The sequence below is a fragment of the Taeniopygia guttata genome, chromosome 3, assembly GCF_048771995.1.
Source record: "Taeniopygia guttata chromosome 3, bTaeGut7.mat, whole genome shotgun sequence".
Classification (NCBI taxonomy): Eukaryota; Metazoa; Chordata; class Aves; order Passeriformes; family Estrildidae; genus Taeniopygia; species Taeniopygia guttata.
Genome location: NC_133027.1, coordinates 104,642,121 through 104,657,619, shown reverse-complemented (window position 1 = coordinate 104,657,619; position 15,499 = coordinate 104,642,121). Strand labels below are relative to the sequence as shown.

General features: G+C 36.0%; 1 protein-coding gene across 5 annotated transcripts in view; it reads left to right on the top strand.

Annotated features, from left to right (window-relative positions):
- Window positions 1–15,499, top strand: part of USH2A (usherin) — a 373,664-nt gene that overhangs the window by 171,060 nt on the left and 187,105 nt on the right. For all 5 annotated transcript variants that reach the window (XM_072927553.1, XM_030269121.4, XM_030269120.4 and 2 more), the window contains 2 exons: window positions 13,574–13,733; window positions 14,220–14,391. In XM_072927553.1, coding sequence (XP_072783654.1) covers window positions 13,574–13,733; window positions 14,220–14,391 — 332 coding nt within the window. The remainder of the gene's footprint in view (window positions 1–13,573; window positions 13,734–14,219; window positions 14,392–15,499) is intronic.

Genomic DNA, 15,499 nt, shown 5'->3' with positions numbered 1-15,499 from the left:
TCAAGAAAAATATCTCCCCTTTTCTAAAAGATTGTTCTTTTGTTCTGCCAGGATCATTCTGAGATACTTGGCAAATGATTTATGCTTAGTTTCAGGTAATGCTGGATTCAGGTAAATAAAGATATGACACCTCTTGCACAGATCCACTGAGCCCAAACTTGCTGCTTCTACTTGAATCTCTAGCTATCCATTTCTAAGGACACATCTGACTTAGCAATAACTTAATAGGCTTGGATGGAGTGAGGCAGCCTTCTTGGTATTTCCAGCTGCATAATGAAATTTCTTTCCAAGCTTTTTCTTATGCCCTGGAAAAGATACTCATAGTTCTCCCTATTAATTTAGAAACATTTGGTCTCCTGAACTGCTAAACAGTTGATGAATATTTAATTTGAAATAGATATTATATTCCATGCTTCTGCATTACAAAGTGTGTTGGTTTATCAGCTGTGATAATTTGACAGAGCAGTGCATGTAGTCTTCTTTGGCTAGTGCTAGACACAGACACTTCGCTCTATACCTGGTATATCCCAACATTCCTTTAACCTTGGAATATTGATAAATTATGACACTGTACAGGCATGTAATACCACAGAAGAATTTCTAGTTGATTCCAACTGGGTTTCTCTTTTCCCCTGTTTTTACTAAATCCATTACCATGAAGGTGTTGAGTCATTTACCATTACTGAAATATTCTCAGCAAATTTTTTATAGAAAAAAACAGAAAGCTGTAAGGACACAAATAAATAGGGAAAAACTTGATGTTTGCATGTGTTTTTGACTTATAATTTCAATAAGTCTGAGAAACTTCCTTAGAATTTCTGAAATACTTCACCAATTAATGTAAGTCCTGACTTTTCTTAGTATATTCCATCTTGCAGAAGTCTTGTGTTGTGTGTGAACAATACAAGACTGTGTGTTATCAGACCATAAAAGAGTTAGAGGTAAGTTTGATTTCAAAAATATTTGGTGGTTTGTATGATTGGAGTATTCATGTACTTTTCAAAATCTGTTTCTCTATCCTCTTAAGTTATGTGGAAACATATGAAAGGAAAGGGTCTTGCCCCAAAAAGTATGGGAGGCATTCTAGGGTACTTCCTTTCCTTTTATCACTGCCGGCAATCTTAACTTTGGCTTCTATACGGATTGCTTAAATTATTTACATAAAGCTTAATAGCCTTTTTTAGTCAGAACTGAACTCCATCATGATTTTCACTAGTCTTCCATGGAATATGTCTTTTTATGATGTTTATTTCTGACTGAAGCATTTTACATAGATTGTAGTTGGACTCTGAAAACTCCTGGGGATTTTCCTCTTTCATTTGCATGGTTTTTATTGTATTAATAGAGCGAAACATTAAAGTGATGGGGTTTCAGGAAATTAACTAGTGGGAAAAAATATTCAAGTTAACATAAAGCTAAACATGTAAGAAGAACATCAGATTAGTATGCTTTAAGTAAATCTTACACTTGTGGTCTTAAGGATAGAAAGGTGGGTGATAAACATTGTGTTGGCTGCTTTGGACATGCCAAGTTCCATGATTACCATGATTACAGAGGTACATTTAAGTCATGTTTGCAGTCTGCATATCTTGATTTCTTTCTTTCTTCTTTTTTCTTTTGCATGTCTGGGTATGTTTATGGCTACGTAAGGTTGTTCAGAGGTGACTGGAGAATCTGGTTTATTAGGACATTCTGGATCCTCATGTCTCACTTATCCAGGATCATTGGCTAGACAGGGGGAGTTCACAAAAAGGATGCATAAGTGACATTTTCAATCTATTCTAGGAGAAATGCTGAAAATCAAGGAAATTATCATTAATGGAAAGTTACCCATGTTGATGTAGTGTCAGTAGCTTCTTTTTGAAAGCTGAATTTCACATTAACTTTAACTTTGGAGCTATTTATGATCACTTAATTTTAATAGTGCTAGTAATTTTTGTTCTGATCGAGGAACAAAAATTGAATCCAATTGACAAGAATTTTTAAATATCACGAGCTGGCATGCTAGGCTTTTCATCAGCTCAAGGATGTTAGATTAAACATTTCAACTAATGTGTTTTGAATGTTTTGAGGTATGACTCTTGGGATTTAATATCATTGTTGCAATGTCACATAACAATTTTTAAGCTGTTAAGTTGTACTGGGAATTAAAATGCATATGCAATTTAAGTCTTTCTCCTATGTTTGCAGGCAGAGAAAATTGTAGAGAAATCTTGTCAAGTAAAAATAAAAACAAAGTGAGATACACTGAATAGATAAAAATATTAATAAATTAGAAGTGTTAGCATAAAAAAGAGGTGAAAGTTTTGGCTTAAATATGAAAAGAAGTTGTGTGGCAGAGATCAAGGCAAAATAAACAAATGGTAAATAGAGCTAGAAAATAATTTAAAATATTTGCATGCAGATAAAATAAAAAATCCAGGTAGATAAATAGTCTAAGTTCAAAACAGCTGAAAGGAAATGTCTTCATCAAAGAGCCATCCTTAGTGATGCTTCTTTGGGAGTTACATGAATCAAAATTGTAGTGCCGGAGCCAGAGAACCAAAAAGCAATTAAGCAGCTAGACTGAAACAGATCCTTGTTTCTACACCTTATCACCAGGTAACACAGTTCTTGAAGGTAGAACTGCAGTAGGGAAAAGCCACAGTTTTGGCAAAATCTGTGGCCTTCGTGTGCTATCATAAAAATTGTTGTCACAACATGTACTTTCAGGTTTCAGCAGAGAAGCTGAGGATATGAATTGACATAGAGATTAGTTGGTGTCCAGGAGTCCAACTAGAGGAGCAGTGTATCATGTTAACTGTGAATCATAGAATGGCCTGAGTGGGAAGGGGCCTTTAAAGATCATCTTGTTCCAACCCTCTGCCATGGACAGGGACACCTTCCACTAGACCAGGATGCTGAGTGCCCCATCCAACCTGGCCTTGAACACTCCCAGGGAGGGAGCAGCCACAGCTTCTCTGGGCAACATGTTCCAATGCCTCAACCACCCTCAGAGGAAAGAACTTCCTCCTAAAAATCGAATCCAAACTGACTCTCCTCCAGTTTGAATCCAGTCCCCCTTGTCACTGTATGCTCTCTGTCTTTCTTGCGAACTCCCTTCAGGTACTGGAAGGCTGCAATTCAATCACCCCAAATCCTTCTCTTTTCAAATGGAACAATCTCAATTCTCTTAGCCTTTGCTCATAGGTGGAAATTAGGTGCTCCATCCCACTGATCAGTTTGGTGGCATTGCTTTGGACTTGCTCCAACAGACAGTGCTAGGGAAGCACAGGGAAGTTTCAGTTGCAAGTCATTTGTTATCTTAGTTGTGTCCCTGAGTTTCACAAGAAAACTCATAAAGATGATACCAAAAATGTAACATGATGCAGACATATACCCAGCCATGACTACTAACATAGTGTCAGTTGCTCTCCTGCAAGATAGAAATAGTAATTATAAAACCTAAACAACTATCCCGAAAAAGAAAAATTAAAATTGTGAAACAGCAGGACTAAACAATTTACTGCACAGGCAAGACTGGAGCAGGGAGAGGGGTGGGGTGGAATACAAAAGCCTCTTAAGGGTTTGCCACTTGTGAATTATGCATCTCACTCTCACTAGTAGGCGTAAATGCATAATTCTAATCTGTTCTTATTACTTATTTATAGCACGCAGTAGAATGTAAATTCTATGCCTCCTTTGTAGAGGTTTAACATGCTGGTTAAGGTATGCAGATATTTCAAGGAGCCTACATAGACAACTTCCTGGACATAACACCCTGTTGCCAATTAAAAGGTATAGACTTCAAGCAATAAATTTAGCTAACTCTCCCCTCCCATTTACAGGAGGAACACAAACATGATGTAAGAAATAAGGTATAGATCAACAGATAATAAGAAGAGCATTCATCTTGAAATAAACTACTCTGCATTATTATTATTTATGATAGTTACTGTTGTTAATAAAGTACATGTGGGACAGAGGAAAAGCCTGCAACAACCACTGAATTTATGAGACTGGGGACAGATGCAAGCTCTTCCTTTTATATTGCTGGCACTGATCGATTTGTATTTTTCCCTGATGATGGTTTATGCCATTATAAGTGTTTTGTGGCTCCTTACTATTGACTTATGGTTGCAAAGCACTTCACAAACGAGAACAAGCTTCTGGACATTATATTCTAATCTGCACATCCTACAGATATGCCATAATACAGAGCAGCTGACTGCACCACCTGTGATCTGTGCACCCACAAACATGATTTATTCTGGTAATCCCAGTTTAATGCATCACATCAGATTGTGGCAGTTATGTTATCTGATGGCATTACTGACACTGCGTGCCATAACTGGGTAGTGCAACATGTCAAGTTGAAAAAAACTTAAGGCTTTTCTTTTTTTTCCCTTTGTTTGTGTGCGCGTTTTGAAAATAAGTATGAAATTAAATGAAACAAAACAAACCAAAAACAAAATAAAAAAGGGAATCCAAATTATTTTGCCCAACCACATGTTGACCATATTAATGACTCTGCAGCTTGAGCTGCTTGTTCTACTAAGGAGAGAGAAGAGCAGATAGAAATACAGTGTATTTTACTGTGTTGCTTATTTTGTGGTCAGTGGAAAAACTAGCTCAGCTTTTGTAGTCTTGCAACAGATTTAACTTGCTATAAATTGTCTTGTTTAGGAGCAGTGCTCAGAAGCTGAATCCTCCTGCTATCCTTGTTCCAGCACTCCAGTAAATGTTTTGGCAAACTCCTTTACCCTCTGACTATAATTCAGGAATACAGAGCTGTTCTGGTCCTGGAAAGGTGATACTATCTCTTCTACAGAAACTCTTAAATCACATGATGGCTTTCCTGGATGGTGAGAATTGTTCTCTAATCATCTCACATGCCTGGGTCTATACAAAATGGTGAAAAAAGTTACTCATCATGGGTGTAAAATGCAGATATTGCTAAATAAAACTTGCAACATATAAAGCATTACCTTAATCAACCTGTAGTTGATGGCAGTTCAAAGAGCCCTTGTAGTTTTATTGTTTACGTTCCAATTTGTCATGTTGAGTGTGCTTTCTCAAGCTTCTGCTTGTTTAATGAATTGTCTTTTGTTGATAAAGACATTTTTGGAATTAAAATGGTATTTTGTAATTTACTATTAATAGTAAATTATAGTAAGAAAAATATACAAATAAAATTATCTATGCTTTATCAAAATATTTGTTTTGGAAATTAAGTTCTTTGATTTCATCCCTCTTCTTTGCTTGACAGAAAAAAACTTATGTAAAATTAAATACAGTGTTAAAGAGTTCTAAGTTGTCTCAGATACAAAGAGAAGTATAGAAATCTTGAAGGAATGTTGTACAGATTTGCAAATTATAGTGATGCTTACAGAAATAATTTTTAAAATATTATATTGATACTTAATGTTTCTCTCCTCAAGTTTGATTTACAAAGATAACCTTGAATCATCTTGTCAGCAGTAGTAGATGTGCCACGATTTTAGGTGGGGTGAGTGCCTCTGAAAATTCCACTTTCTCAATTTATTGCAAGTCCTTTTTCCCTCCCTCCCTTCCTCCCCCCACCCTCCTTCCTTTAATGAAAGGGAATTCAAGGGAACAGAGCATCCTAATTGCTTTTCTATGTAGCACTATCCTATACCCCTCTATGGTGTGTCTTTGTTTCCTTCTCTGAGGTTGTTTCTCTGTACCCGCTCTTCCTAAGAAAGTGTTTGTAAGTCTCCGTTCTCTCACTGCTGTTTTCCAGACAGACTTTATTCCTGCACTCTGTATTATATGCTGCTCCAGATGAGGCTACACTATTGATTTATATAAAATGGGTAGTAATAGTTGCTGTTGCTTGCTATATATTAATATATAACCACATCTTACCTGCCACAGCGGCACGTTCGCATGTGCTTTCCTGTGGGTTGTAAAAGTGGCAGCCTGGCACTTCATACAATTGCCTCAGCACCAAATGTTAGGTAGGTTTGAATTATGTTACTCCCTGTGCAGCAAGATTGGAATTACTTGGGAATACAGGATGTACTTCTGCTGGTGAGCCAAAGGGTTCTGGGTCATACTAATGTGAATCCAGAGTAGTTCCATTTTTATAGACACAGGTATCTGAGTTTCAAATTTGCCATGTATTTGCCTACTGCAAATATATTTTCCAGCTGTGAATATAAAGCTGAAGTAATACAGAGGTAAAATGGTCAAATCACGCTTTTTTCCTTTTTCACTTTTTGGGCTAAACATTGACTGAGACATTATGGTTCTTAAGATTTATACTAGCAACTCGTCTCTATTTAAGCTGGAATAAGAAATACAGTGAATGGATTGGAAGCATTTATGAATGGAAATTTTCATTTAAATCTTAAAATCTTCATTCCGTATGATGTGTAAATAAATGAAGAAGAGGGACATTAAGCTAAGATAGTGTTATGGACCACAATTACTTCTCTTCATGTGTCTGGTAAAAATTAATGGGCTTCATCTTCTTTTTGATTTCTCTCCCTCTGACCTTCAAACTCACTTTATTTGTCCAGCTTTTATAATTGAAGTAAACTAGGAAGACAGTGAAGGGTTTTAATTCAGTCAGCAAAGAAGTAACTTGGAAGTTCAGTAAGTTAATTTGATACTGAATGTTTTCACTGGCTCACTGGCTCTGTGTCATTTTGGCAGCAAGAGAAGCTTTTGAAAAACCCTCCAAAATGCCTCCATATTTTTCCGATCGTGACTAATGCTGATGGGTCAGAGGGAAGCATATCAGGGATGTTATGGGAAGGACGATTCCAAGGAGCACTGTGATTCTTCTGTGGTCAGTGACATGACGTCTTTAGAGCAAGCAATTTAGGTGGAAGTGCTAAATGTTTAGCACTTTATGTTTAAATGTTCTTCTTTAATGTTTCCCTTCTGTTTTTTTCTAAACCATGTGGTGTGGGGCTGTCCCCATGATTTGAGTTTTCTTCAGCTGAGCACATTTGGGATTTCAAGCTAGTGTGTCCTAACTGGGGAGTAAGAACAGCCTGGGAAATGTTCCCCTAGTAGCTATCTCAGGGATGTGCCTTTAAATTAAAAGATTGGAATCCTTGCTCTCCAGCTTTTACAATGAGATATGAATAATAGGTACAAGAATAAAGTGTAAATAAAAAATGTGTACCTATCTAAGAAAGGTTAAAGCTAAAATTGTTTTACTAAAATAAAAGGAGATAATGAAACCCATTAATCAGGAATGAATGTTTATGTGGCCTTTTGAATTGGTCAGGATGAAACCAAACTTTTGAGGAATGAGTTTTGTCTCAAAGAAATACAAGACTTTGGGACAATAAATGGCAGAAAGTTTGACTGTACAACAATTGAGGATGTAAGAGCATAACCAAGAGACACTGTTACTAAATGTGAAGGCAAATAAACTAGATAATCTTTGCTGTTAAAACATAATTATCTTTAAATGCCTTAATGTGCTTCGGAACTCTCCCTTTTCCAAAAGTAGAACAATTTTCAGGCATGTAAAATCATTGGTAATTTCTTGAAATCATTGCAAACTGAAATGATGAAAGATCCTTTTGTTTCACGTTTGTGCCAAAGGGCTTTTCTTCTTAAATATAACTCTTTTGCACAGTCCAATGTTTAACTGTTATGTTTTCATGCATAACATATGGGGAATATATTAAATGGTTTTGTGCTATTCTCTTTATTTCCCAAGATGGGACCTGGAGGTTCCCTGAATTCTTCTGAAGTGTATAAGTCTCAAAAGGAATGAAGATTTTCTAGAATATGGTGGATTGGAAGGGACCTGCTGTGGACAGGGTCACCTTTCACTAGACCAAGTTGCTAACAGCTCTGTCCAGCCTGGATTTTGAGCACTTCAGGATTGGGGTACCCACAACTTCTCTGGGCAACCAGTTCCAGTGTCTACCCTCCCAGTAAAGAATTTTTTCCTTTATAAGTAATTTGGAAAACCAGAGATATTTACTGCTGAACAAATAGTTTCTAAAACACATCAGCATTTGTTGGCCAGCTGAAAGCCACATTATTTTGTCCATTATGTCAAAGTCTTTGCTGTTGTTCTTAGAGCAGAACAACAGCTTATGGTGCTTCCTGAATAGAGTTACTTGTTCTCCTTTATTTGTTGCTTTTTATTACTTGCGCTTATTTTTAATGGCTTCACAATTTTAATGGCTTTGTCACTCTGCAACATTACTGAATCACATAAGCATTCTTAGTTATTAATTAATATGTTAGAATTTGCTGCTATCTTGGAAGATAGATGTTTTCTTCAATTAAAGGGCCAGTTGAACGTGTGGAAGGCCATCCATTGCTAATTTACACAATTAGGTACATGAACACTTTCTTTGTCTTGATTGAGTTGCCTGAAGTACCTAAGGGGTGTCTTTTGTGACACATGGCTTTTTCTGAAATATTTTCAAGGAAGCGATGAGTGTGGTGATTGTAAATCTATGAAATGATGCAGCATTAGTATAGCACCCTTCCAGAGAAAGTTGTACATTAGGGATGGCTCTTTGAGAGTAAATATAATTAAGTGATTGGTGCTTTATAAATAAAGAGAGCAGAATATACTGTACTAGAAGTTGGATATGAGTTGTTGCTTGCTTTCAGGAAATGGTGGAAGGCAGAGAAGTGCTAGTGATGTCTGATGGAGCAAGTATGATAATGCGATCTTGACAATTAGCATCTGAATTAGATGTTTGGGATTTTTTGGTAGTGTACAGAAACCAGAAGAGGACATGGTTTTATTTGGTGGTGAAGATTTATGGTCCCAAGGAGTTTATCTTATAATGAAATAGTAAGTTACTATGAGTTAATATAACAGATTGTGAGAAAGAAGATGAGAGAACAGAGTAATGAGCTGAAACGTGTCACCCTGATTCTTAAGTTTTTCTAATTCTGTTAGAAAACTTTCCCACACAATTTCTGTAAACAACATATTGTTTTGCATTCCTTCATGGGGGGGGAGAAACTTGATGTACTAGTGGTTTGTCCAATGTCTTTGGAGAGGTGGCCCATTCACTCTCCAATCCACTGTCACCTTTGGAAAAGTATAAAAGTTGGAGTCAGAAAATAAACCCTCTATTTTACCTTGCAAAATAGCAGGTGGCTCGCGTTGTGCTTTCACGTGTCCTATAGCAACAGAAATGTTCATCTAGTCTACCTACATAAACTACGTGATGATTGGAATTCTTTGGAAGTTTTTCATTTTCAAACACTCTCAGCAGGTTTTTATAGTTGTGCTGCTAACAATCCCTTGCTACCATGTTGTTGTATCATTTTTCTTTGAATATAGCAATGGGATAACTGTTGTCTCAATTATTTTCCTGAGAAACCCTGTGAGGTTCCTTGCCCAAGTCACATGGGTACTCACCAAGACAGGACATTGCCATTTCTGGTCCTTACAGTAACTGCCTGAAACCAGGGAGGGTGGAGATAGGGAGGAAGAGAGGAACAGGAAGGGTGTGTGGCTCTCTTGCAGTAAATCTGAATATAATAAGAGTGTTAAGATAGTTACAGGTAAAAGAAACTATTGCAGCTATTACTACTGTGTTGGTTTTGAACTGGGATGTATTCTGACAACTAAATGGGAAAGCTTATGTTTTGTTGAATCTTTAATTATTTTTTTTTGACTGTACTAATTATGGTTTTGTACCTTTCTTTTTAGTAACATCTCTCAAATTCCATGCTAAAAGTGGCACTGTACTGTAGCATATTATCTTTCAATGACTATCCATTAAATTTGATAAAGCAAGTGAGTGTTCTTATTGACCATGCAAACGGGGTCATTCTTTATTCCTTCTGTCTCATGCATTGATTGTGCTCTCAGGACGTATGCAGGTGGTTATTAGAAACTGGAGGGATACCAACCACTATGGTTGGTTAGTGTAGGAAGTTCCAACCACCCCACATATCTAATAATTATAGTGGTATGCAGATATCGATTTTAATGGTAGTCACTGCAGTTCACAATTCTCTTGCTGATGCGTGAGTTAGAAAATTATTTAGTTTGTTTGTGTTGCCTCTGAGGTAAAAGAGATGAAAAGGCAGCTTGATCTTTTCTCTCCCTCTGCTCCGGTTTTTTCTTTGGGGAAACTTTGGGGAAAAAGAGATATGTGGGATTTTGTTTTAGTTTTCTTCCTTTGTTCTGTTTTTAGCATGAAAAATGCAAAATTATTTTTCTGTCTACCCTCTACTTTAATAAGATGACTTGAGGGAATCCTGTACCCTCAAAAAAAGATCTTTTTCTTTGTCTTATTGTGCTTTTTGTTCTTCTGAGTCTAGAAATGAGAACAAGACCAAATCCTGAATTTAGGGTTTTTTCATCAGTAAAGTTCTATGATTTCTAGGCTTAGCTTTTTATTGGTAAGAAAGAAGTATTTTCAGTGAGTAGTTACTGGAATATTGAACTAAGAAACATTTGATCCTTAAATTAACTCAGGAAACTGGAATTGTGGAACAGATTGAAATATAACCCAATAAAGCAAATTTTTAAGAAAAAAAAATCAGGTTTTGAGGTAGGTTTAAAAGTAGTAATTATGTCCTTACTGGGTTTGTCTTGTAAATTGAGATCAATGAAACTCATCCAGCAACAACACGAAATCAATTGTAAAATAACATAGAATTCTTACCCTATATTGTAAATTATACTTTGTTTGACATTAGTCACTGAGTTTTCCATGCACTGGGGTGCATTTTCTTGTAACACATTTCCACATAATGCTTGTGGATCTGTTTCTAATGTGTTTGAGAGTGATCTGTTTTTCATGTCCACAGTTGCCTACATTTGATCTTATGCAAATCATGCAATCAAGCAAATGGAAAGCAAGGCATTATTGCTAGAGGACCTTGACAAACAGTGGCTTTGTACTTTTAAAAACCTCCTCCCTCTTTCAAATCCATGTTTGTACCCGTAGCTGTTTGAAACCAGTGATCCATTATGAAACACTGAACGTGAAATAGGAAAATATCTCCCAAATTAGGCTCTGATGAATTATTGTATTGATTATTATGTAATATAATGTCATATGTTTTATTGTTCAGTTTGTCAGTTTCTGCTTCTAACCTCTTAGAAATACTGCCTACCCTATATTTGCTGGCTCATCCAAACTTTGAAGTCTATGGATAGATTTTAATGGTGGCAAAGCTCCTACTTTGAATGATGTTGCTAAGCCTTGAATTTCTTTGTTTTCTTCTCCTGCTTACACAAACAAAATTTTTCTTTTTAGCCTTTATCCCAACTAAATCTTTAAGATTCAATTGAAACTTTCTATTTTAGTAGTCAAAATACTTTGGTGTTGGTAAATCAAGATGAGGAGTAAAGATTTTCTTAGATTCTGGTAACATGCTGCTTTTTAAACATATTTTATATTACAGCTATTTTTTAAACTCTCCTATCCTTTCCTCTCCTTTCACTATGTTTATCATCTGATCTCAAATGGTCCCTGTGCTCATATGTGCTGTGTTTCCATTCCTTGCTGTTGTTTTTTTTTTTTTAAATTTACATGTTTCCCTGTCTTTTCTTCTTGCTTTTTCCATTCTTGGTACTGAGACACACAAAGTAACTTCTAGGCAATTGTTTTTTTCAGGGAGGGAAATAAATAATTTTCCCATCTTCCATTCTCTTAATCCTTGAAAAAATTCTTCCCTCCTCAAATTATGCAAGGTATTTCCACAAATGTATGCCTGCCAGTAGTCTCATCAACTACAGTCTGCATCAAACCCTGCACTGACAAGGACAAGAGTGATCCACCATAAACAAATGGAAAAGGAGAAATAAACTTTTTCTTTTCCCTTCCCTTGGGTTATAGTCACTCTTTTTGGTGAAGCCCTACCAGATACTTTCAACTTTGAGAGAAGAATACATAATCTAGGAGGTTATGAATTACACAGGTTCCATGAATTGCTTTAATCTATTCATTTTAGGATTGCTGAAAGTAAAATCCTTCTGATCACTTGTTTGCCTGCCCACAACATGGCATATGTAATACTTGTGTCACTGACTTTCAGCTCCATCTACACTATTTGTGGCTTCTCTGATGGCAGCTGCAGGGAATAAGGGACCCAGGAAGGTGTACAATCATGAAGGCGATGCAGCCAGTGCAGTACATGGAGTTTCCCTGCATGCTGAGCCAGCCTGAGCACCTGCTCTGGAGTGTGCTTTCCCCCTCTCACTGACTTAAGCACTGCTTAACCCTGGTAGAATCAGTGCCATTATGTTGATTAAACATGTCACTGTTACAGGCATTCACTTGATGATTTTTTTTTTTAGCTGCGGCATTTTTTTTTAACTCACACTTTGCCATGTGCTCCATAGAACAATAACACTGAGTGGTACAGTATTTTCAATAAAAATGGACAAGGTCATTCTTTCCTCACACAGAGTGGAGCAAATCAGAAGAAATTTCATTCCTGCAGGGACTGGAGGTGTTACATGAGAGAGAAGTTGGGTGTAAAACATTTCTGCTTTGGTGATGTCTTTGTCATCCAACAGGAATTTCTAAATTTGTGCTCAAAAATATTTTGTAAAAAAATACAGTTTAATACTGTTGAGTTCTGAAAACACTACTATTTATTATGTCTTACAAAACCACAGAACTTTTATGGCATACTGAAAATGTGTGTCTATTGAACAAACATTTTACCTGTATACCTTACACTGTTGCCAAAACCTCAACTGTAAATTCCTTCTTAAAAGGTTTGCTTGTTAAAGTCTGTGATTTGTACTTTAATGAAAAAAGAGAAAGGAAAATAATAAAAAATTATGTCTGCATAACTTTCATACTAAAATTTTTCTATCAGAAATTCCTTTATTATTATAGGGAAGAATAGGTGATCTCTTAGGATATTTATTCAGCAAAAATGGTACATTTTATTCACCATTTTCTGCGGTAATTGAAACTCAAGATAGCTGCAAAATTAATAACTATTGAAAAGTTGTTTTGCTATAGCATTAGATGGGTTGTCTTTACTGAAATATATTTTGCTAGTGTTTGGTGTTTGTAGAGCTGAAGACAAACAGGCAAAGAGAGAATGGATCAGTATGAGTGGTGGCAGCAAAGAGTTTCCTTTGTGTTCATGCTTGTAGGGAAATCTGCATGGAGTGAATTGTTGTATGTATCAATGCTTGACATTCATGTTTCATACAGCACATTTAAAAACAGATATATAATCTGGTTGTGTTAATGACGTGTACTTGTTTTTCCATTAATTTAAATTTATTTGATTGATAATCTCAAAGGTGTTCATTTGCCAATGTAGCAAACTGATGTAGTATGTAGCACCTGAAAATCTAATTTTTTTTTTTTTTTTGGTTGGTTGGTTGGTGTACATTCTGGTGTAAATGGAGTACAGTGGGGTTATCTCAGCCAAAGCACACCCCACAGATCTATGGGCAGTCAAAATTCACAGTTGTCTACTACTAGAGAACCAGTACCTATTCATTCCTCTGGGGCAAACCTGAAACATTTAAGAGACACAGGTCCCCTTTCCTCTTGATTTTCTAAACTCACTAGTCTCTGAAAGCTACAGAAAAACAAGTTAAAATGAATACACCAAGTAAGTTTTTATTCTCTTTTTGCCCTAGATTTGGCAGTTTTCACACCACACCACTTCCTGCTCACTGCATGCACGCTTGCTGGCTGTACAAACAGTTCCCAGGTCACCTTGTTTACGGCACAGCTGCCACCATCTCACGTAGATGCCCCAGTCCTGACAGTTTTGGATTCTAGAACAATATATGTACAGTAAGTAAAGATTTCTTCTTTCCTGACAACACAATAGTGCATCAGTTTATTCAAGAATTCCAGTGAGTTCAATCAGGGGAAGGGTTTGTGACATAAAATTAAATTTATTATGATTAAATGCATAGAAGTGATTAGTTTAGTGGTTCTGTGAACCTTCTGATTATCACTTGCCAACTTAATTTCCATTTTGTCTTTACGCAATCAGTATAACCTACATATGGGCATAGCCTCTGCAAACTTCAGTGCAGGAAATGTTCTGGTGATATGCCCCTTTTGTAGCCCCTGCTTTGTGTGTAATCATTTATCTACTGAGTACAAATACTGCATTAGAGGTATGGCTTAGATTTATTTTTATGATTGCACAACTGGGTTTTCAAATTCTCAAAATAAACCTCATGAAGTCCTCTAAACAAAGCCTTACATTTTTCAACGTGTTCTGAATCTTTATTTCGTCTGGTCTTAATCATATTTTGCTTTTATTTGCAGATGGAAGGAACCAGTAGAAGTAAATGGAATCCTAGATCGCTATATAATTTATATGGCCACCAATGAGCAGAATTTTACAAAGTGGAATGTAATCTATAACAGCACAGAACTTTTTCTGGATTTTACTATTCCGCAGCTTTTCCCGGGTACTGAATACCTCATAAAACTAGCTGTAAGTTTTAAAGATGTGTAGTAGAGGTGTAAAATGGTGAAAATGATTCATACTTTGTTAGCATCTTAATATTTAATGGCTCTTGTGTCCACTTTATTTAACCATTTCTTTTTGAAGCTAAGGTGGGTGAGTCATCCTGAACAAAAGTAGGTTTTTTTGTTTCAAAACAGACTCACAATAATGTGTATGTAATTTAAATACAGGTTTTCTTCAAACATAAGTTGGATAACTAATAAAGAATTGAATAAATATTGAACTAATAAAGAAATATATGAAATGCTTTTAAAGTGTTTCATTGGACACAACTTACAAGAAAACATTGAATATATTTTAAAGTGCCAACCTTTCATATTTTGTACCATAGCAATTTGTTCTTTCATCTTAAAATCTGTATGTAGAAGGAAATAGCAGAGTCGTTCAGCGTAAAGTAGCACTTTGTGTATTCAAAACATTTTAAAAGACATTAATGTTTTCATTGCATTTTTTATCATTGGTTTTATTTTGTGATGAAATAGAACAGCTTCAATTCACTAACAAACCAGAAAATATGTGAATAAAAGGAGGGGATCGTCCCTTGTTTTAAGCACACTGTTCATTTTATAACAATGCCTATATAAGGATATTTGCTTTGATAAATGCCATAGAAAAATATTCTGCTCTTGATTATGAATAAATTTACATTTATGTAGACTGGATATGCATTCATTTTTTCTTAACATGCTCTTGAATGTTCTAAACATTATACCACACAAAATAATCTACCTTCAGGTAATGATAAGGATCTGACTTGAACCTGAAAAAAACAAGGGTATTCAGTCTAATTAAAGCTTAGATTCATGTTGAAATTAATTCATTTGTGCCTAGATATTTCAGCATAGTAAATTGCTTAGCATATATAATAGCACCATGTCCAAAACTAAGACACTACTTCAACAAGCATTTTATGCCGTGATTTTTTATTTATTCTTTACAAAAGAATTTTTGCTGTCCTTTACTGTGCCACAGCTCTTCTCTGCTCCTGCCCAGCTGCTGTGCATTGGGGCACAAGGAGAGAGCATCAGGGAAGAATTAACAGCTACAATCTGGAGAGCACCTGGGACTGCTTCTT